The sequence below is a fragment of the Onychomys torridus genome, chromosome 21 (assembly GCF_903995425.1).
Source record: "Onychomys torridus chromosome 21, mOncTor1.1, whole genome shotgun sequence".
Taxonomy (NCBI): domain Eukaryota; kingdom Metazoa; phylum Chordata; class Mammalia; order Rodentia; family Cricetidae; genus Onychomys; species Onychomys torridus.
Window position 1 is genome coordinate 31,481,834 of NC_050463.1, and position 23,231 is coordinate 31,505,064.

Consider the following 23,231-nt stretch of genomic DNA (forward strand, 5'->3'; position numbering starts at 1 on the left):
CATCCCGCTGCCCTTGCTGGATCGGTTCTAGAGGGATCTCTCTTGGCACTGTTGAGAGCTCCAAGAAGGGGACTTGAGGTTCTCATTCAGCGCTAACATTTTTAACTTAACGGATGCCTCTCTCTCTCCCCCACAGCTCCGGATGTCCTGGCTCATCCGTGGGGTTCTGAGAGGAAATGTATCCCTGGTGCTGGTGGAGAATAAAACTGGGAAGGAACAGAGCCGGACGGTCTGGCATGTTGCCACCGACGAAGGCTTAAGCCTGTGGCAGTGGACAGTGCTGTCGCTCCTTGATGTGACTGACAGGTGGGTGACTATCCATCCCCCCCCCCCCCACCTATCCCGTTTTGCTCTACAAGGTCCGGTGCTGAAGTCGGATGGTTTCCCAGTTCCCGTGCCCTTTATCTAAGACATTTTCTTAGTGATTTTGCTCATGGCTGTGACAAAGTCCCCCGGCGAAGGCAACTTAAAGAAGGAAGAGTTTATTTGGGCTCATAGTTTGGGGGTTTAACCCATCATAGTGCTGATGACGTGGTGACAAGGCGCGAGGTAGCTGGTTGCATCGCATCCACAGTGAGTAAGCAGAGAGCCGTCAATGCCAATGCTCAGCAGGCTTCCTCCTTTTACTTCAGTCCAAGGAAATGGACTGGTTGAATGGTGCCGTCCACATTTAGATTGGGTCTCCCCACCTCAGTTAACCCCATCTGAAATCTTTCCCCCCCCCCCCCGACATGCCCAGAGGTCTGTCTCCTAGGCAATTCTAGAGCCTGTCAAGTCGGCAATCAATGTGAACCATCACAAGCGTCGACACACAGAGACATGCACGTCTCCTGCCCATTACTGGGACTGCGGAGATTCTTCAAGAGATGTGCTAATGAGCACTCACCTCCTGCGGCTCTCACCTGGCCTGATTAGCTTCCTTCAGCATCGGTCTGTGGAAAGAGCCAAAAATGAGGCACTCAAGCTACTACCAAATAATACTCAGGTTTCCTATCTCTATGGCATCTCCTCTCACTTGATGGATGTTGCCTCACCTTCACATTGCCATTTTCTTTTTTCCTTGTTAACAACAAAACCTTGGAGTGGGGGAAAGCTTTACCCCTATTCTCTACCACTCTTTTAAAGAAGAGCAAACTACCCACACGTTGGCCTCAGAGCCAAGACTACTGCTCTATTGATTCTGCTCCGGCGGTGGGTTGACAGAGGCAGATGCCAGATTCTTCACTAATCAAAGAAGAGCTTCTGCCAGGGACCCTGGTTTGTATCGGGTTCTACTACTAATGGCCTCTGGGACCTTGGACAAGATCCTCGGGTCCTCTGAGCCTCAGTTTTCCCCACTTCTGAATGGATAGGGTTGGGTGACAAGATCGTCACCTCCACATGGCGCTGGATTGGAGCAGAAGCCTGTGGAGTTCAGCTGCCACTTGTCTCCCTAAGATGGCACTGCCCTGCCACCTGCAGTCAGCCTGAAGCAAGCGGCACTTGAGTAAAAACGGCCTGGCACAAAGGCATTCCTGTGACGCTCGCCCGTGCTATACTAAATGCCCCGTGGGTGGTGCAGACATGTTCTACAGCAAAAGGCAGGGCAGGGTCATTGCTACCAGGGGAGTGGAAGGGATAACCATTTGGTGTTGGCTAAACGTCCACTCTACCATTAGGCGAAGCCTTCAGAATAGTCTTGCAGAAGATACTCAGATTGCCATTCTGGTGAACCCACCTTTGAAATATGAGGACCAAAGACTCAAGGCAGGGTATAGAGTGACGTGTGTTGTCATGAGGTTTCATACGTGTGGCTCCCGGCTTTGAATTTTTCTCCCAAACCTCATAATGTGCTGTTCCCTGTAGCTTCTCATGGGAGCTCTCCTGCCACAGGGAGAAGCCCCCTCCTAACTCTGAGCAGCAGTCACCCACCCCTTCAGATGTATGTGGCTTGATGATCAAAGCCCATGGACCTCCCCAGGCTCACTGACCCAGGGACAAACCTCTTTCATTAAAGTGGAGGAAGGGAGAAATGTAGGCGCCGCCTCCATAGGCTGGTCTTTCATTCTTTGGGATTGGGGAGGTTCACATATGGGGATTGGAAACTCACTGGAGATGCTGGTGTCCTCCCTCCTGGGAGATGTAAAATGAATTCCAACGAATCAAAGTGGTGTTTTCCCCCTCTCTCCTCAATCCAGCAAGTTCTCTCTCTCATAGCCACTCCAGGGGATTTAACGCAAGTAAAATGTTGACTCTGTTCACTCCCCTTCTGCCAGAGATTCCTTTGAAGGAGACTTTGTTCCCAGCTTTCTTCTTCCCCCTGCCGAAGGCTGTTTAGTAGACTGATACTTCCAATATTGATACTGAGACCAAAGTGTCCAGGGAAGATTCAGGCAAAAGCCAGCCTGGTTCTTGATGCATGGTGACCCAATTCATGCATAATTATGGAAGGGAGGTGTCTCCATTCACAAAGAACCTACCAGCCATCAACTTGCTCCCAAAGCTAGAGGCAGTAGGGGAGGCCTGCCAACTGGAAAATGAGGGGCCATGGGTGAGCCTACTGACGGTTCCACTTCCCAAAATCAAACTAGTCTGTAGCAGTGACTAGAGGATAAAGCTGCAAGGGAGCCCTGATGAGTGAGCATAGCCTTTCAAATCGGGCAGTCACAAATTTAACTAGTTGTGTAGCCTGGTCCCACTTACTGAACCTCCCAGAGCCCCGTCATCCCCTCCTGTAATCAGGACATATTCACCAGATTGTTATGGGAATAAATAATAGGATTATCTAAAGAATCTATACAAAATAGGCTGTCAGAGTCTTCATTTCAGGAACTCTCATTCTAGCCTTTAAGTGGCCTCATAAGTAATTTATTCAACAAACAGTGCAAATCCAGCCCCTGGTCTTCCAGCATAGGGCAGGTTCCGCAAATTGGAAAGAGTTACAGTTGCCTCTTAGGTTTGGGGGAAGAAAAGTGTCTTGATGAACTCCTTGGCCCACACTTAAATGCTTAATCAGTAAAAACTGCTAATAAGGAATATAATTAAAAATGACAATAGCCCCCTCACCCACCCACCCCCACGACGCCACAGAAGAGGCTGGCACAGTCAGCTTATAAATGATATCCAGTCATGTGAACCACAAAGGTGAGGTTCTTGTGACCATGTAAGTCATCAGCATTCTGTTGGGTTCTAGTCACTGATGGAGGGAAGAAGCACATTCCTCTGCCTCCCTCCTAGGAGAGAGAGCCGTGGCTGGATTGCTGCAAAGCGAATGGGAGAAGCGGGGAAGGAGCGGGCGAAAACAATGAGGAAAAGAGAAAACCAAGACGAACAAAAGACAGTGGCAAACCAGCTGCCTTCTCCCACCCTGAGAGGTGGACCTTAATACTATATATACATGCGCAGCCTTTGTCCCACAAGGCTCTCTTAGGCAGACCCTCCCTTTCGCTGTCCAGCACCTTCCTCTTTAACGCCAAGGTCAATCCTCGACCTTGAAATTATTAGGAACTTTATCCCCTATGCTTCCTCACTCAAATCACCTCCACTCCCAGGTTCTCCAACCTCTACACATTAGGAAGTAGTGTTTTCAGCCCGATCAAAGATAAGAGCCCCATCACCCCTGGACAGCCCACGAGCAATCCTTGAAACACGAATCCGTTCACCTCCCTGGCTTCCGGTGGTTTTAAGGTACCTCCTACATTCTTGACTAAGACCTTTACTTAAGACTATGTGCGATGGGTCCAACCCCAACTTCAGTATCTCAGACCATTCATTTTCGCTCTCTCCCTCTCTGCCCGAAACTTAATGGTACCATGCTAAAATCCCTTCTTACCTCCAGGCTTCACATCTTCCATTCTCTCCACATTAATTGTCTCCCTTTGCCATCCACCCCTTCTATGTGTCACTCCTGACTCACTTTTGGAAGAAGCCGTCCCTGACTCCTGGCTACCTGTGTGCCTAGGTTGTGTCCTGTGGCTCTTGAGACACCCCTGTGCTCTTTGGTCCCTTTATGATTTTTTTTTAGATACTTGACTTGGTTCACAAGGCATTGATCATGCCCCTCTCTTCTATGTCCCTGGTTTCTGAACCTAGTACCATGCCTAACACCTAGGAAAGTCAGTAAATCTACATTGGCAGACTATGTATTGGGAAAACTTGAATATAGCCCCAAAGCCCAGCTGAATGAACTGAGAATTCTCCACCTCACCATTGGACTCCATCCAGCACACCTCCTCCTCTGTTCAACCTGTGTCTAGCAAAACAGACAAAAACCACTTTATAATAAATATGACCACAAAGTGTTCCATATATCAAAGCAGCACCTGTGTCCCGTCAGAAGAGCCAAAACAGCATTTGTTACTCTTGTGACAGGGAACGCTCTTTAGAGAGTCGCCTGATGCCAGCGCTGTCTTTGTCTGTGGTCACTGTCCTGTCAGAATCGCTTTAGAAGAAAGACTTTGATCTTAATCGCGTGCCCTGGTGCCTGTGAGTTGGGAGCTAGAGCTGAGCATGGAGACCAAAGAACTGTAGTGAGATTTGCTCCCACACCACAGCAGTCCTACAATAGCTCAGTGACTGTGCCATAGGTGTAAAAGGCTGGCAGCTGGGAGCTGTGCATCCATGAATGGCATTTCTTCTGTCCATTCACAACTATGCAAAATGATAGAAGTAACGTAATGACCTGTCATCATTATAGAATTACCATAATTCTACAACCAGGCTGCAAAGAGTAACAGTGGAAAAAAAAATTCCCAGGAGCAGTTTCCAGAGTGTTTTGAGGAAGGACAACATCTCTAGAATACAGATATGTCCTCGCAAGGTAATTTTGAAGGACAGCACCAATTCAAACGTGAGTTTGATAAGTGTTTAAAGGCTGGGTCATGGTCGGACATCTACCTTGGGTAACTACAGTCCTTCTCCTCATTCTCTCTCCCACGTCTTCCCCCTCCTCAAATGATGCCATTATTTCTGCTGGAATTATTTTTATCTTTCTTCAAAATGGAAGAAAAGTGCGTTCTCTACCCTTATTGTGACCACCAGCCTTTTCCAGGGATATATTCCTCTCCACAATCACCTGTCTTACTAAACCCAGTGTTTCCCACCGCCCTACACTTTGACATGCTTACAGAGCGGAGGCTTCTGCAGGGAGCCCTTTATGAAATGGATCCGGAGACACCATGGATCAAATCTTGTCCCACAAATCACCGCAATTGTACAGTCAAATATAAAGTACATAACTTATCACACCTGTGTAAGCTCCATTTCCCAAACACTGTCATTAGGAAGGCTTTTAGCTGTATGCTGTATACATGGTCTAACAAGAAAAAACGTTCCCTCTGGAGATATTTAGGTTTCCTGTTCCCTTCTGCGTCCTTTGTCCTAAACGACAAGTCAGATGTTTCGCAAATGCATCTTGTAAATGAGCTCCGTTAAACTGAGAGTTATGTCCCCGTGCATTCATACCAGAAATGCCATAAAGACCTTTTTTTTTTTTCCTATCCAACTTTTGGCTATCATCTACAGCATCCTTATTTTATACACAAATACTGTGGATAGCAATAGTCTCCCTCGGCTCAGTATATTTCTGTCCTCAGAAACGCAAGAACTTCTCTTCATTTTTATCTAAGGAGAAAAGTAGAGACGCCAGACACTGCGGGTGATCCTGGGTTCACGGGTCTAGACGCACCCCTGGAAGTGTTGTGTTTCACTCATATCTTTCAGAAATTACATCACAGCTTCCTGGTACAGCCATGGATGAGTTTCAGATGCTGGTTAGAGCTAACATGTGTTGAGTGCTCACTGCTGGCCAATCACTGTAACAAGTACTTAGCATGCATTATCTCCTTACATCCTTCAAAGAGCCCCCTTGGGATAGGAACTATAATTAACTCCCTTTATATATGAGAAATCTGAGTGCTAAAGAGGTTAAGTGATTTTCCCTTAACCCTTAGGCCAGTCTTCTCCCTAGATCTTGCCTGAGGAAATACAGCACACAGTATTTAGAAAGAGGTGAGAAACTGGGTACATGGTAGGCCTTGTGACTGGCAAAATATTTTGGTCGTGGGTTATTTTTAGACCATGTCTTTTACACATTTCAAGCTAGTTGTCTGCTTTTCCTTTGCTTTCTCACCCCCTGAAGCTCATAATGCATTTTAGTTTATAAGGTGTAGCTCCTGAGGAGATGGGTCATTATGTAAAGTGCTCCCATGCAAACATGAAGGCATGACTTGGATTCCTCAGAACCTATGTGTAAAAAACCCAAAGCAAAGCTAGGCTTGGTGGCACAAGGGAAGCAGAGGCAGGCAGATCTCTGTGCATTCAAGGCCAACCTGGGCTACATAGTGAGTTCCAAGCCAGCCAAGGCTACACAATGAGACCCTGTCTTAAAAAACAAAAACAAAACCAACCAACAAACAAAAACATCAGCCAGGCATTGCCATGATATCACAGCCCTGGAGGCAGAAATTGGAAGATTCCTGGTCCATCCTGGCTAGCCACGATAGCTGAATCAGAGGGGATCCAGGTTTGGTCCGAGATCTTATCTCATAATTGGGAAATGATTGAGGAAGACATCAATATCTAGTTTCCACTCTCATGCACACACCTGTGCATAGGCACTCACACCCACACGTGCACGCATGCACACAAGTGCACACACAGACTTTAGATATGTTATAGATTGTCAGAACAATTAGCACAAGGAAACCAAAACCAACTCTTCTCCTCTAAGTTGCTCCTTGTCTGTCTTCTTAATCCCCACCACTACCTCCTCATGAAGACACTTCCCATCCAGGCTCCTCTGCCTGTTTTCTTTATCTCACACCTCCAACAGGGACACCATCACCCAAAGAGGAGGGCTCCCCTTCCTTTCCTGGCCATTGTGCCCTCCCCAGGCCTTTGCAGGTCATCATTCCAGCGTGTCTTGATCCACACACCGTATGCTCCCACTCCAAAACAAGCAGAGATTCTGACAAGGGTTTCTCATTGCAAATATTTTAATGTACCATATCTAACAAAGGCATAAAAAGTAAAGACATTTAGCTGTATGTTTCATGAGTCTCCCTCCCTATAGTTGGGAAATGAGCTTCAATGCCCAGAGGACTCTGAGGAAACCCAGCCTTAAAACTATGCACCAGGTTAGACAGACACCCCCTCGGTCAGCAGGGGAACACAGCAGAGAGACCAGCTCTGTGTCTCTCCTCTCCTGACTGCCCTCCCCCCACCTCAAATTTCTGATTACTACTGTTGTACCTCCAGTCTAGTCCCTTCCCAGAAAAGAGACATGCAGAATAGGAGAAAGGATGTCTCCATGCCAAGGCCCACAAGCCAGTGTTGGCTGCCCTCTGCTGGGAAGGCTGCTCTGACTGATACCAGTGCTCTTGTATCCCCTCATTATCCATCCACAACCCATGTACCTCTGCCCAGAGGGCTATACCCTTTCTAAGCACAGGATGCCCACTCAGGTCCACAACACTGGGCAGCTAAGACCCACTTTCAGATGAGAAGGTTGAGATCCAAGGTCCCACAGGTCTCTGAACACAGCAGAACACAGTAGAGGTGCCACTTCCATCCCCTACTTAGCCAGATGTGAGCCTATGAATGGTGCCCACCTTCATCATCACCCAAGCATTGTGTGGCGATATATTATATACCCCAATAAAACTTATCTGAGGATCAGAGGACAGAGGCAGCCACTAGATGAGACATGGAGGCTAGACAGTGATGGCACACGCCCTTAATCCTATCACTCGGGAGGCAGAGATCCCCCTGGATCTCTGTGAGTTCAAGGCCATACTGGAAACAGAGCCAGGCAGTGGTGGCACACATCTTTAACCTCAGTACTGGGAAGCACACACGCCTTTAATCCCAGGAAGTAATGTGGCAAAACACAGAAAGGTATATAAAGTGTGAGGGAACAGGAATTCTCTCTTGAGACTGAGGATTTTGTAAAGGTAAGAACTTGTGGCTGGCTTGCTCTGCTTCTCTGATCCTTCAGCTTTCACCCCAATGTCTGGCTCTGGGTTTCCTATTGTAAGACTGTTTAGCAATTCGTGTTGCAGCATTGTGTATTTATCATTCAAGCAGAATTTGCTGCCTATCTAATGTTGGCTGACGGGCTCCCATGGATGTTCTGAAACAGCGTAGCCTTCAAGGAAGACTCTCTCATAGAGCCTGGCCAGGAAAATAGGTTGCTGCATGTCAGAGCCAGGTGCCTGGAGGAGGGAGTTTGTGAGTCTGGAGCAGCATGGAGTCTAAGAAAACTGTTAGGGTACCTTTCTTCCCAACAGGCTCCTCTCCAGGTGCTATGCAGGGACCTCTCTCTGTCAGCCATGCTACAATGAGGAGTTTTCGGAAATGGTGGTCCAGTGAGATTAAATAATGATTCAGAGGCACACATTAAGGAAGAAAGAAAATCAAGGTGTCTTTTTCAGTCAGCAGTCAGACATGGAGACATCCTAGAGGATCTCACAGGCCCCAGAGTAGAAGTGAGAGAGGGCTAGCTCACTTGTTTTTCCTGAGATGAGCCCATGTGTGCAGGAAAGAGCAGAGAAAAGAGAAAGGGCTCTCCCAAGAGGCAGGTCAGTGATGCAACAGCTGGAGTTTCAACCATACTGTTGACAGCATTGGCCTGAGTCAGGACCCTGAGCCTGGAGCGAACAGTGCATTAATTATACTGCTAACCCTCAGTCTTCCCCCAAAGGGACTCAAATCCTTCTCTCTCTCTCTCTCTCTCTCTCTCTCTCTCTCTCTCTCTCTCTCTCTCTCTCTCTCACACACACACACACACACACACACACACACACACACACACACACACCTTCATTCTCAAAGCCCACAGGGATATGGGGTGAATCTTTTGTTTCACTGACAGTCTTCAAGGTGAGGCCTCTTGGCAGGGAAGAGTCTCGTTCCTTTTGCCCTTGTCCTGTGCTTCTTGGTGGGCTGAAGAGAACCTCACTGGGCCATGTGCATATGCCCACTTACCCATTATCAAAACATGGGCCTTCAAGCTCTTGGATTATCCATGAGAAGCCACAAGACAGTCTGCACAGAGATGCACAATCAGGAAGCAAAGGAGTTCTGTAACTCAGAATTCAGCTTCTTCCAAACATCTGCTATCAGAGTCAAGAACCCTCTGTGTAGCTTTGTGCCTTTCCTGGAACTCGCTCTGTAGTCCAGCCTGGCCTTGGACTCACAAAGATCTGCCTGCCTCTGCCTCCTGAGTGCTGGGATTAAAGGCATGGGCCACCAACGCCCAGCCTGGAATCTTGAGGACCATGGGAGCAGTATTGTCTTGCAGAAAAAGCTGCTATTACAGAACCAGTTTTTAGAGTCTGTGCCTGAGCCTCCCCGAGGTCCTGTGGAGAGGTGGTCAGCTGTAAGGAGGTCAGCCAGCACCTGCAGGGCCCAGTCACTCGAGAAGGATTCAAGCCAAATGTGGCCTGGGTGGAACCAGGCAGCCACACAGGTCATCCAGACAAGGATGTAGGCCTGTGATCAACACACAGGTAAAAAGCTAAGGACAAGAGGAGGGTCCAAGCTTCTATCATGAGCCCAGAGCCTCACATACAGCATACAGGCATGGAAACTGTCATATCTTAGCCCTAGTGTACTAGAATATATTCTCCCTCAATGCACCCTGCCTGGCTCACCAGGGTGTCCCTGGTCATACAGTGGGGACAGAGTGTGTTGAAGGAAAGGCTTCAGCTAAAAGAGAAAGGTTCTGTGGTCTCTGGCAAAGGGCAGTCTACCCATCACCACCATGAGTAGATTAGTCATCGGCCCACCTGTGGCAAGTGTCCTGCACAAATCCTGAGTACCCAAGCAGTAGTAGTAGGTACACAACAACTGCTGTGTTGACTGGATTAACAGTAAATCTTCAGTCCCCAGGGGGCTAGATAAATCAAATCCATTTCTTTCTCATGTAAAATCAAACACAGGTGTGCTTGGTGGGTTCAGGAACCCACACCCCTTCTACATTGTGGCTCTGGCCTTTTCTGTAGCCTTAGAATCCTTTGCGTTCAACTAGAGAAAGAGCATGGAGAGAGGCATTGAAGATTTTTGTGTTTTATTACTTCTCACTTTCCAATGGCTAGAATTCAGACTTCAAGGATGCTGGGAAATGTAGTCTAGCTGTGAGTCCATATAAAAGAGAAGTACAAGCACATGGATGTAGGAAGGGTAGGATGGAGAGGAAGAGGGGGAGGAGGAGGAAGAGGAAGGAGGAGGAGGAAGAAGAGGAGAAGGGAAGGAAGGGAGGGAGGGAGGAAGGAAGGAAGGAAGGAAGGAAGGAAGGAGGGAGGGAGGGAATACAGCTCCCATCTGAAGATATCTATCAGAGTGTCACTTAAGAGTGCAGCTCCCTCATTAGCTGCTCTGAGCACTGATCAGCCAGCATCTCTACGAGCTCCGTAATTCAAAGCTGAAATCAATCCCAGGATCTATTCTGAAGTGTGAATGTTTCGTTCCCAAAATTTTATGATGCAGCAAATTCTTACTTTCTGGCAGAAATCATCCCAGAATTTCTCTCACCAAACTTCCTCTTTTCTAAAAACAAAAATTAAGCAGGAACAGATTATTTTGCGAAGGCTCAAGGCTGCCGAGAAAGCTTCAGACCTGCAGATCTGGCTGAGCACTACTCTATGCCAGAAAGCTCTCTCCCTGGCTGCCACCAAGTAAAATCCCTGTGCCCCACACATAGAGATTTTGATTACAAGACCACATCTTAGGCTTGGAGTCCTTCAAGAAGTTCCCCAAATGACTCTGGTGTGTAACTGTGTTTGAAAGACACTGACAATAAAATGACAGATCCAAGTCTCTTGTGGGCCAGACGGGGAGTCAAGAAGTATCTGGAGACGTATCGCTGACTGTCAAATTGTCACCAATCATATATTAACTTCCCCCCATGCATATGGCCAGCCTTTTGCTAAGCCACAGGATCTGAACAGCATTGAGAATGCATGCACGCAGAGGCATCCTAACCCACTAGCATTGTGCAGGCTCCCAAGCACGCCCAGTATCTCAGTAGCTGGGGCCACGTGAATTGGGGAAACAGGCAAACTGGCCAGCCCACAAGAAAAATTATCTCAGAGAAATAACAATCAAGATCATTCATTCCAGAAACAGCATCAGGGCAAGTAGCGGTCTAAAGATGGGAATGTTTCGCTGTTTCTGGGTTGTGCCAGGGGATTGTGGGTAGCCAGCTTGAGCGAGAGGGAATGGTATGAGGCCATGTGCTTTGAGCTGTTGGTATAGGTAACAGGACCATAAAGCCCAGGGGGGCTCACTGCAGCCATGTGTCTGGTGGAAGCTACAGAGGAAAACCAAATGTGAAATGATGAGATCAGAGCCTCAAAGTGGAATTCAGAAAGGGGGGAGTCAGGGAGCCATTGCAGCAGAGGCCCTAGCTTCTGCTGCCTTCCAAAAGTTGCTCTCTGAGAAGAAGGGAGATGTGGCTGGTGGCTCGGCACGCAATGTGCACCCAGGCATTGATATGTACAAATCAAACACTCGTAACTCTAGAAGGATCTGGCCCTGTTTCCTTTCTCAGAAAATATCTCAGATCACTGAAGCAAGGAGTAGATTAGTAATTCTGAGCTTTAAATCCCATTTCTAATGGTGATTTACTGTGACGTGTGGGACAAGCTGGTGCTTTTGATTGCTCAGTTTCCACAATCAAGGGTGCAGAGCACTGAAGCAGATCAGGCCCGTGAGTGCGGCTTGAGAGGCAGTTGTTCAAAATGGCACTACGTGAACCCCCTTTACAATAACTAGAGTTCAGATCTGCTCAAGTTGTTCTTGGTAACGTTCACAGCTCAGTTTACAAGTCAACAGATGTGTGTGTGTTTTCCATAACTCTTAATGCTTGTGGACATGAAGTTCCATGTTCTCAGCCTTTCTTCCCCTAGGCACAAAGTCTAGAATCTAGGGGATAATTGAGCTTCTAATACTTGAAGCAAAGCAGAAACCAACTAAACCTATTTTGCCCCCCAGGAGGAGCCCCATTGACATCACTTGTGCCCTCACTTCCAAGCAAATGATTTACACATCCTCTTTCCACATGAGTCCTGGCCCCACACTGCCAGCTGCCTGATTGGCATCTCATGACATCACAGTGTGACTCCCACATGCACCTCTGTCCATAGCTCTGACACTCTTCTAGACATTCATTTCTCCAAAGTCTCCCTTGGCGTCTCTCTGTCCCCAGTCCCAACCAGCATGTTCCCTGGCTTGAGCAGGCGTTAGCTCTGTAGGGGTCAAAGCTAAAAGGAAGTTCAGAAGTCCCATAGTGGTTGAATAATATGAATTATACAATATTCAAATTCCTTACGACAAGGTCAGTGCTCTATGCTCCTGGCTGCAGGCACAGGCATCTGACTCACAACATGGGCTCGGATGATCTTTGCTCCAAGGCAAAGGATGATACGTATAATTTGTCACACTGTCCAGGGAAGCACAGATTTATCATTAAAATAGACTATGAAATAGAAACTATGAAGCACAATCTCCTATCCTAGAGAAAGGCAGTGTGGAAATACTATGATGGCACTTATGATTTTCTCAGGGTCCCACCAAGTCAGTAACCCTGTCTTACTTTATGACAGTGTTTTGAATTTCACTTCCCCCCAAGCAAAGAAGACTACCTATCCACCTCCATCAAGATGTTCTTCTCATGGAGGAAGGAAATTAAAACCATCCTTTTCCTGGGTCCTTTCACTGTCAGACGGCTGCCATATCTGGTACCATCTCAGCCCTCCAAGCCACAAACCAACAGACAGAAGTAGAGAAGTCACCAGGGGGATTGTCCACATGTCCTGAGACGTAGGTGTGGACAGTCCAGACTCTTCTAAGAAGAGTGGGCTTGGTACCTTCTAGCCTAGATGGTCTTGTACAGCCTCAGTTGTCCCAAAGGGCTCATTGAACATTGGCGGGTGCATGATCCTAGATGAGATTCAGTGAGTTAGATGGTTCTACAACAGATGGTGCAAAAACGTGACCTGGGAAATGAGAAGCCTGCTCTTTCTTAGTATGTAACTGTCCAAGGCAATGATGCTCCCAAGAGATCTCTAACATTCTTCATATCCTTTGGTGAATTCTTGCATGCGTGTGTGTGTGTGTGCACGTGAGTGTGTGCACAAGTTGGGGTATGGATGAGTGGGGGTGGGCATTCTCATGTTCCCTCTTTCTCTCTTCCTCCGCCTCCCCTTCCTCCTCCTCCTCCTCCTCCTCCTCCTCCTCCTCTTCCTCCTCCTCCTCCTCCTCCTCCTCCTCTTCTTCTTCTTCTTCTTCTTCTTCTTTTCTCTCTCTCTCTCTCTCTCTCTCTCTCTCTCTCTCTCTCTCTCTCTCTCTCCCCCTCCCTCCCTCCCTCCCTCTCTCTGTCTCTCTCTCCTTAACTCCTTTTTCCACTCTGCTCCCATCCAGGACATAGCACAGTCAAGCCTGTGGATGATGCATTTTTGTCTATAGCCACCTCCCCTGCTGGGCCAGAGTTCCATCCATAAAGCAAGACCCCCTTTCCTTCTGTTCCTCCTTTAGCCCTGCTCCCCACGCTAGAATGCAACAGATATGACACAGACTGAGGGAATGAGATAGCAAAGAAGGAACTCCCAGAAGGTTGTCCTCTACCCATCTGACATCTCTGGCTTCTCCTTTTTGAGAATCCTTCGATGCCAGTCCCCAAGAAGTGAGCATAGAAAGCCAACACTTAGGGGTGGGGAGATGGCTCGCTGAGTAAGAACACTTGCTGTACACTTGCTGAGTTTGAGCCTCTAGTACCCATGTAAAGCACTGAACAGGGTAGTATGTTCCTGTAACCCCAGCACTAAGGAGGGCAGATGAGACCAGAGATGGAGCTTGCTGGCCACCAACCGAACTCCAGGTTCAGCAAGAGACACTTTCTCAAGGGAGACCGATAGAGCCGGGTGCCCTGTGTCTTCCTCTGGCCTCCACGTGCACACACATAAATGCATACACCCCACCCAAACAAAAATAAAAATAAACAAGAGAAAGCCAACGATTGGAAGCCTTGACCTGCAGGTATGGAAGGGTTTCTATGATTCTCCAATGTGCAGTTTATCTGAAGATTTATCTCCTCTCCTCTCCTCTTTCCAGAAGGTCCCCTCACCACAACCAGCCTTACTGTGAAAGAAAGAGCTCTCTGACCGACCCTTGGCAGCCTTAGAAACTCTGTATTGACTTTTCTCCCACTCTTGGTGTTCTGCCCAGAGGAGAAACCAAGTCTCCAGGTGGTAAATTACCTTGAAGAGTCGGGCTGCAAGAAATGGGGAAATGCTCCCAACTTAGCCTGACCTTCACCATGGCCTATTCCCATTCACAAACACTCACAGCATCTGCACACCTGTCCAGCCCTTGCCTGTTCATATCCAACCAGGGCTGGTCCCGGGACTCCAAAGCTGCCCTTCAGCCCCGCCCCTCCTCTGCAGCCGGTAACTGAAGTCAATTATGCAGATAATAGGATGGATGTGGCAGGGCTTTTTCATCGCAGACATTATTCTAATAGACATGCATACCACAACCCCAGCCTTGCGACAGTCCATTTCAGAAGACTTTTACTGAGCAAATCAACTGAGCAATAAGAAAAGGGAGAGAGTGGTTTTCTCTCAGCAGCATCTGCCAGTCCTGTCCTAAGCGACCAGATCCCAGACAATCCCCAGCTGTGAAAATGGACCCCACCTTTTTTCAGATCCTACTAAATGGCCAGGGAAGGATTCTGAGCTATGGTGCCCATCCATCACATGCCTCTTACACCCATCAGGCGCTCTTTGCCTCTCTCACCAAAGCCTTGTTATTCCCCGAGTCCACATTGAGACACACACCTTTTTGTCAGCTACTTAGAATCATTAAGTGAACTTAATTAGGTTTGTCAATCCCTGAGGCTGGGAGATGGCAAATAAGGCCTCATATTCACTGCCCATTAACAGTCTGTTGCCTGAATGAGACGGTGCATTTTCTGGGCTGTGCGTGAGCAGCATCCTCATATCCTCTGCAAAGATCTGCAGGGTGAGTTCAGGAAGCACCCACTGCCAGAGTTGCCTCCTGGAAACCTGGCCAGTGGCCCAAACTATCACCTCTCAGAATCCCTCTGGGCTAATTTTCAACAGGCTGTCTGTAAAGCTTGCACAAGATGGGAAGGTGGGTGCATTCTTATGCAAAAGCAGGCTTGAGCCAAGATCTCTAGCCAAGGCTGGTTTAGACAAGAAAAAGAAAGAAAGAAAATAAGAAAACCAGCATCAACTCCAGCATTCACAAATCTACTTTGGAGAAACAGAACCAAACAGATCAATGATTACTGGCTGGAAGCAAGTTCTACACAGCCAGAGAAAGGGGAAGCCCACCTACCAAGCTCCCAGATAGCATGAGAAGCCCCCCAAAAGCTTTCTCTACCTTTTCCTTAACCAGATGTCCTACTTGGGAGGGAGAAGGCTCTTTTAACTGTAGAGAGGACACTTCCTTCCCTATCAAAAGTAAAAATGTTGGGGCAGGGGGAGGGAGGTAACCCATGTGTTTATTAGTCCGTTGTAGTCTTAGCGGTAATATGCTGTGGACCTTGCTTCCCATCTGTCCTAGAATATTCTACCTGTACATGAGAGTAAGTGCTAGAACCTAAGGCCCAAGGCCACAGCTAACTCTGAGGAATGACCCGGTGTCTGTATCTTTGGGAAGCTGACTGTAAAAGAGTTATTGAACTGGAAAGACTCAGAGCCCCAAGGAACTCTTGCCCATCTCCAACCGGAAGAGGCTATCAGAGCCTCTTCTTCTATGGTTCTGCTGAAGACACTCAACCAGACAGCATCTAAGGTAGAGAAGCCTAAATCACAGCTGGTCTAATGCCTACCTTGTCTCTTGGCCGGTTCCCTCACAGAAGGTGGTCTGCTAGGACTATCCCTGTTGTACATTCTATGCCTCATCGTCTGCTGCTCTAGACCCATCCCCACATTGCCTTTACCTCTGTCCCGCCATACCTGTTCACCTCTGACCTTCATCCCTACTTGTCCCACCTGTCCCTTACCTGAGTCTCTGGCCCTCAGGAGTGGCCAGAAGCAGCATCACTTGTATGCATGGTGCCATCTGATTGAGTCTTCTCTGCCCATCCTGGGTGCCCGTGGTGTAAAATGCAGGCACTTCCCACTGTCAGCTAAATGTTTTGAAACAGCAACTTCCACTGACATCATCTTGCAGGATGCTTTAGAGACGCTTGTATTTAGAAACCATTCTAGCCCCAGCTCACATCATCCCATCCATGCTAAGAGGCCTGGTGGCTGGTAGGGAACTTTGTAGCTCTAATCTCCCAGTCCTGGAGGATGAAAGCAGGAAAAGAGCAGAGCAAGTGAGGAGACCAGAGGTTTCCACCAGGGTCCATGGAGAGAACGGTGGGACTTGCCCCTCCCCCTGCTCTAGAGGCACACAAGTCACTTATACCCTTGCACCTGAAGTTCTTTAAGGAGGTATGCTGATGATGCACTCTAGCATTGATGTACCCTGGCCCCTCAGTCTATGCATGATGGATAAAGAGAAGATAACCCAGAGAGGAGAATGAGAATGTGGGTTGTTATGGGATCAATGCCCACTACGGTGCAAGATATCTCACATTCCCAACCAAAGAACATGACTCTTTCTAGTCACACTTTTGAGCAGCTTCTTAATAATCAAATTATTATTGTTTAGTTGTTGTTGTTAATTTTTGTTTGGCTTGGGATGTTTTGTTTTGTTTAAGACAGGGACTCAGGTAGCCTAGGCCAGCCTCAAACTCACTCTGCAGTTGAAAATGGCCTTGAACAAGCATTTCTTCTTTAGAATCAAAGCATTTTGGGCACTCTAATTGTGACCTTTAAACTGAAAGAGCTATATGTGACAAGATTGCACAAGATAAATGGAGGCACAGGCAGATGTGGGGAGTGGAGCAGTGGAGAATAACTGGTCACAAATGCACTATTTAGATAGAAGTTCACATCTGATCGCAAGGCTTTTCCCCAATGAAGCAATAACTGTCCTCTGGCCAGAAAGAAGTAAGCCATCCTCTGTCCCTTCTAAGTGTTGATCAGGGTTACATGTTCAGTCATGATGGGAGCTACCGCCTGGCTGCAACTCATGACCCAGGCATGTCCAGCCCTGTCATATCAAAACAGGACACTGTCATCTACAAAGTTCACACTAAAGAAAAGCTCAGTCAAATTAAGAAAAAAAAAATAACTGCATGAAAAGAGCCTCATACTGTTGTAAGTAAGCTTCTGATTTTGTGGTGGGTCATGACTGCAGGTGGCCCAGGTTGAACATGCAAGGAAGCTTCACTCCCTTCCTGAGCTGAGGTCCAGGGAAACAAAAGATCTTTCCCCTCACACCTCTTCCTGTGTGTCTCATCCACCTCTCCAAAGAGTATTTCTCCTTGTCCACTACCTACCCTGACCCACATTATCACCCTGCACACTCTCTATATATAAGACAGACAGACAGACAGAGATCTTTCTCTTATCTGTCTCTCATCCCCCTCTCTCTCTTTCTTTCTCTCTCTCTCTCTCTCTCTCTCTCTCTCTCTCTCTCTCTCTCTCTCTCCCTCTCTCTCTCTCTCTCTCTCTCTCTCTCTCTCCTTATTCCCCAACAGCTTTGGCAAGCTGTAATTTACATGCCATAACATTTACCCATTTTTAAGTGTGCAAGTCAATGACTCTCAGCAAGTTTCTAGAATTCTACAAAGACTTCTACAACCCAGTTTTAGAACATTTCCATCATCCCAAAATGAGGTTTCATGCTAGTTAGCAGTCAATATTGTTCCACTGCTAGCCCCAGGCAACCACTAATCTGCTCTCTGTCTCTATAGATTTGCCTGTTCTAGATGATTCCTATACAGAGAATCACTCAATATGAGGTCTTTAACTTACTGTCTGCCTTCTTTAACTTTGCATAATGCTTTTCAGAGGCATCTATTTTACAGCATGTCTCCTGGTCCATTCTTTGCTTATTGTCGATTAGCATCCTGATGTGCGGCTATATAGCCACATGTGCTATATCCATTCAGTGATTGACAGCTATGCCTTCCCTCCCTTACCATTTAAACATCCATACAAAGGATGCACTCTATTCATCAGGTCATTCTGGATCGACCTTCTGAAACCTGGGCAAAGAGTGTTTAGGGTCCTCAGGACACAGTCCCTTTATCGCAGAAGGGGGTGATAGCCTTCCAGGAAGGAGATCTCCCAAGAAAACAAACCCGGAAACAAATGAGTCCATGGCATCTTTCCATTTATCTCAGTCTCACACTCTCCCTGACTGTAGTCAGAGGACCTGGCCCTCGAAGCCATGAAATGGCTGGAAAGAAACATAATCTCAGTGAGTTACTGTCCAGACTTCATGACCCTCTGTGGCTTGAGTACACGCACTCCCAAGGGAAACAGCCAATCATCTAATATTTAACCACCAGTCAGAAAACAGTAACCAACACTGGACAAGCCCCAGGATGCTCAGTACCTGCGTTGTGCAAGAAATTAGCCCTTTGGTTGCTGGTTAATGGGGTTGAACCAGGGAAGGAGCCCAGTTGCCTGAAGCAACAGAGACACTGAGGGGTTCACTGAGGGGGTCATACAAAAGCACGTGAGTGTTTAAATAGCGGCTTCACTCCACCCATGGGTAAGCATGAGCAGAATACCAAGCCATTTCTACCCACCATGCATGCCCAGAAAGCAAAGGTCTCCCAAGCTCAGAACTCCAAACTGGCTTTAAAGGCTGCGTATCTGCCATAGTCGTGATGGAGCACCCCTTTGGAAAGGGATATGCTCTGTGATGAAGAAGTGGAAGTCAGGAAAGGTTGAGCCATGCCTTCTCACCAATGCTTTGGGATGAGGTCAGGTGGACCAAACTAAATTTTCATGCAATAGGTCGGCACATGTGTGCTGACACTGAATCCTGGGACTTGGCCTACCCAAGTGGTTCCTAACACACATTCTTCTTAACATCATACAGGTTCTGGTTGCAGATAGTCACGTGGTGGGGTCCAGGATCCAGGGCAACGGTGGCATTTGACAACATTTCCATCAGCCTCGACTGCTACCTCACTAGTGAGTTTACCCTGGTCCTTTGTTACCTTAACCCAGTGACCCATGGTCTCATCCCTAGACCCCCAATCTTAGCCATCTTGCCTCACCCACCTCCCTCCATACAACCTCTTCTCCCTCTCTAAAACTGACTCTGCCTGATTCAGCCCACTGGGTCTTCTCTGTTCCAGTCAGTGGTGAGGATAAAATGTCCTTGAATGCAGCACCCAAATCCAGAAATCTGTTTGAGAAAAATCCAAACAAGGAGCCAAAATCCTGGGCAAACATATCAGGACCAACTCCTATCTTCGATCCTACAGGTAAGGGTTGCTCTGGCACAGCTGGCACATTTGAATAGCATTATTACTTGCTGCCAAAGGCAGAAGAATGGCCTGTGTTGTGGCTGGGTTGGGCACTGGGGTTAAAAGAAAATGGTTGGTCTCCAGGAGAGGCATCACCACCTTTGTTATGGGGCCCCCAAGAAGAGGCTGTGTGGGTGTCTCGTCACCTGAGCAAAGGTCATGAGACCTAACTGTTAGAAATATACAAAAGAGCAACTTTTCACCTGGGAACCCCAACACACCATGGGGGGGAGGAGGGCGTGTCAAGCTATAGCCAGCTGTTATGACGCACACCAGCAGGCAAATGCTATAGGTAAAGGCAGGAAGATGATGAATTTGAGGTCACCTTGGTCTTCACCTTTAGGGGTCTAGGGAGATGGTTCAGTCTGTAAAGTGCTTGGCATACAAGCTCCAGTACCCAGTTCAGAACCGATCATAGTGGCACACACCTACAGTCCTAGCACTGGGGAGACAGAGACAGGAGACAGGGTCTCCGGAGCTTAGGAGGCAGCCAGTCTTGCTGAAGGGTGAGCTCCAGATTAAGTAAGAGGCCTTGTATCAACAAATAAGGCTGAGTTGTCAAAGAAGATATTCGGAATCAACCTCTGGCCTCTGCACACAAACACACACACACACACACACACACACACACACACACACACACACACACACCATGGGTCTTGGTTTCTAAGCTCCACCCCTCAAATGCGTCCAAGAGCCCCTGAGGGCTTTGGAATAGGGGTACTGGCACGTCCCACATGAGAAGAAGGAACTGCACACAGTCCACCGTATCCTGTGGTATACATCTTGATTAGAATAAGAGCGTATAGATGATAAATCTGTAATTTCTACTTACAAGATAGAATCCTGGTTCCGTGCAGAGTACAAAATAATTAGAGGCTTGTAGCTTTGACACCAAATTGGTTAGCTCTCTGCTCATTAGCTAAATTTTAGTTTTGCTTCATTTTTGGAAAAAAAAAAAAAAGCCAAAAGCTATTTGAAACTGGCTCTCACCCCTTACTGGTTCCTGCCCGATCTGGCCAGCTACCAAGCTGAGAAAGGAGGTGTGTGTCTCCTTTCACCCTTAAAGCCCCCCCCAAAAAATCTTTCCAACCCTTGCACAGTCTACCTGGGAGCCCAACCTAGAGATCTCTATATCCTGCCAGCCGCTGTGATTCACAGAAATATCTAGCCTGAATGAGAACCCTTCCCACTTATCAGTTCAAGGTCCCTTTCTGTCACCCACCCCTGCCGGGGACTCACCTCTGTATACTGCCTTGTGATAAGCTTGTGCAACTTACAAAGCCGTCCTCCATTCAGGAAGGGGAGCACAATTCCCTTTTCATTCCCTGAGCTGAGTGAACATGGTGGCAACCCCCAGCCTGGCCTCACCATCAAGCAGGACTCCAGAAACACATCTACTGATTGATTGGCGGGCACCTGGAAGCTTGAGCCAGGTTCTCTGTCAACAGCCACGACACCTCACGCCTTGTTTAGGAAGCAGTGGTCCACCCTGCCTGAGCCAGGGTTCATTACCATGTAACTCCCACTGTCCCAAAAGGGATAATCAATCAAGGGCCCGTTGGCCACTCAGACAAATGAAGTCACATGGGAGCTGGGAAAGGGCCGTGACTCCCCCATCATCTCCAAACAGAATTAGAAGCAAACGGCTCCCAGAGACTCTGGCTAAAACACCAGGCTGCCCTAGTGAGTACCATTACCTCAGAACAAGAGAGGCGACCGGCTCCAGGTCAGAGGGAAGAGGAGGGTATTGAACCAAAGATGTCTAAGAGTAGCCTTAATGTTCCCGGGGAATGCTCTAGGACACTGCATATGGAGCCATTAGTTTCTCAAGAGCCCAGTGTCGCGTCAGGAACTGCTTAAGGCGAGAGAAAAGGAGACCAGCTCTCGCAACCCTCCCCTCACGTGTTCTGTGGAAGGATGTATTTGTCTCCGCCACGATTCAGGTCCCCTAGTCCCATCTCAGAGCAGATCCCTCTAGATGTGTATTGGGGGTGCCAAGGGGGTCTGTTTTGTGGGGCAAGATTTCTGGAAAGAAGGCGTGTCTCCTGAGTCACTGGACTTGGCGTTATGGTCAGAGAGAGACTCCTACCTAGCCTGGGACTTACCTAGCTTTCATCCAGACCCAACTTCTGACCTTACACATCTCTTCTGCAACCCATTCTGTGTTCAGATTCACTAAACCGCACAACACCAGGATGGAGCACAAGGAACTCATAGTCTGGAAGAGGAGAAGGCAGGTAGATAATGACTTACTTAACCAGAGCAGGAGGGAAGGGAGGGAGCCCCTGGAAAGGCAAAGACAGGGTCCATCCACTCAGTCATCATCACCCAGCATACACACAGTCCTGGTCCATCCCTGTCCCCAACCCTGGCTGCTCTGGAGCTTCTGATGCAGGTTAGGAGAGCAGCTGGTGAGCCAGCAAGGCATGTCTGCAATGTCCGGCTAGATCCAAGCTCAGAGCGTTGACCTGAGAGGAGAAAGGCAGAAGAAGGGAGAGAATGGAAAGGAAATGGCGACCAGAAGAAAAGAGGATAAAGGAGAGGAGAGAGGAGGGAGTGGAAATCGGGTGCCATGAGCTAGGCTTTCTCACAAGCCGACATGGTTTCACTCTGACCCAAGGGTAGTTCCTTTTATTCCTACGGAAGGGAGAAGAATGGAATAAAAGACTGTGAGTCTTATTTCTTTATGGCTGCTTGGAGGGGGGACCAGGATGTGAACCCCAAGTCTATAGTCTTTCCATCAGCTCTGCCACAGCTGGTAGTGAGGCCCCCAATCAGAGAGAAGTGCTGTGTGGGAAGGAACAGTCCCAGAGAGCAGCCCCTGCGTGAGCTGTAAACAGTCAGCTCCCGACCCTCTGACAAAGAATCAAGGCGACAAGATAATAAGATTTTCTCTCCAAAGTTCAGCGCTGTCAGCTTGCACTGAGTTGGAACAGGGGTGGTAGGTGGCATTTCAGCTCTCCTCTAGGCGGTCGGTGCAGAAGCGACTGAAAACACAAAAGCCAAGTGAAGCCAGGCCTCAAGAAAACCCTTACTCCCAATGCCCCCCAAACTCCTTGTGTCCCACCCTCCCAAGCCACTAGGGATCACTCCAGGGCGTGAGTGGGTGGCCAGGGGAGCCTCCAGCCCAGGAACAGAGGGAAAAGCCTGACCAGGTGGTGTACGGGGTCTTCTCAGAAGCCTCTGAGTCACTTTAGTTAATCAGATGAAGAAGCTGGAGGAGAAAATGGGGTGAGGATTAAGTCCCGGGAAATTACGTTTGTCAGCTTTGCACATACAATTACGCTAACCAAATGGTCGGGCTAATGCAATTAGGGCTACAGAGTCAGGCTCTTCTCCCTCCCTCTCCCTCCGGCCCCAACTCTCTCCACCTCAGTCTCTGTCTTTGTCCCTGGTGGTCACCGATGATGCTGCCTCTGAGCAGGTACAATCAGGCTCCGCCACTCTCCCTCCCTAAAAAGTTCCGTTGAGGATTTGAAAGCCCCAAGGCCCTGCACCTCTCTTCCCTCTCTTATGGGCTCAGATGCCACATAGGTGGGACCGAGGGAAACCCACTGCCACAATTTTGGAATCTTGGGGGAAAAAAAAGTCACAACCTTGCCTCTTCCAAATCTAGCCCTGGGTTTGTTTACCATTTCGAAGTGTGCATGTTGGACAAAGAGGGAGAAAAAAACTGTAGATCCCTGGGCCAATGAGAGGACTCAGCTGGTAAAAGCACTTCCTGTGCAAGCCTGGTGACCTCAGTTTGGCCCCTGGAACCTGGGATGGAAGAAGAGAACTGATGCCTGAAAGTTATCCTTTGAACTGTACACACACCTGAGCGCGCGCACGCGCACGCACA

The 23,231-nt window shown here is 48.1% G+C and overlaps 1 protein-coding gene across 1 annotated transcript in view; it reads left to right on the forward strand.

The window, feature by feature from the left end:
* Alk (ALK receptor tyrosine kinase) overlaps window positions 1-23,231 on the forward strand; it is a 700,596-nt gene that overhangs the window by 607,844 nt on the left and 69,521 nt on the right. The window contains exons 9-11 of the mRNA XM_036170695.1: window positions 137-306; window positions 18,955-19,049; window positions 19,217-19,345. Coding sequence (XP_036026588.1) covers window positions 137-306; window positions 18,955-19,049; window positions 19,217-19,345 — 394 coding nt within the window. The remainder of the gene's footprint in view (window positions 1-136; window positions 307-18,954; window positions 19,050-19,216; window positions 19,346-23,231) is intronic.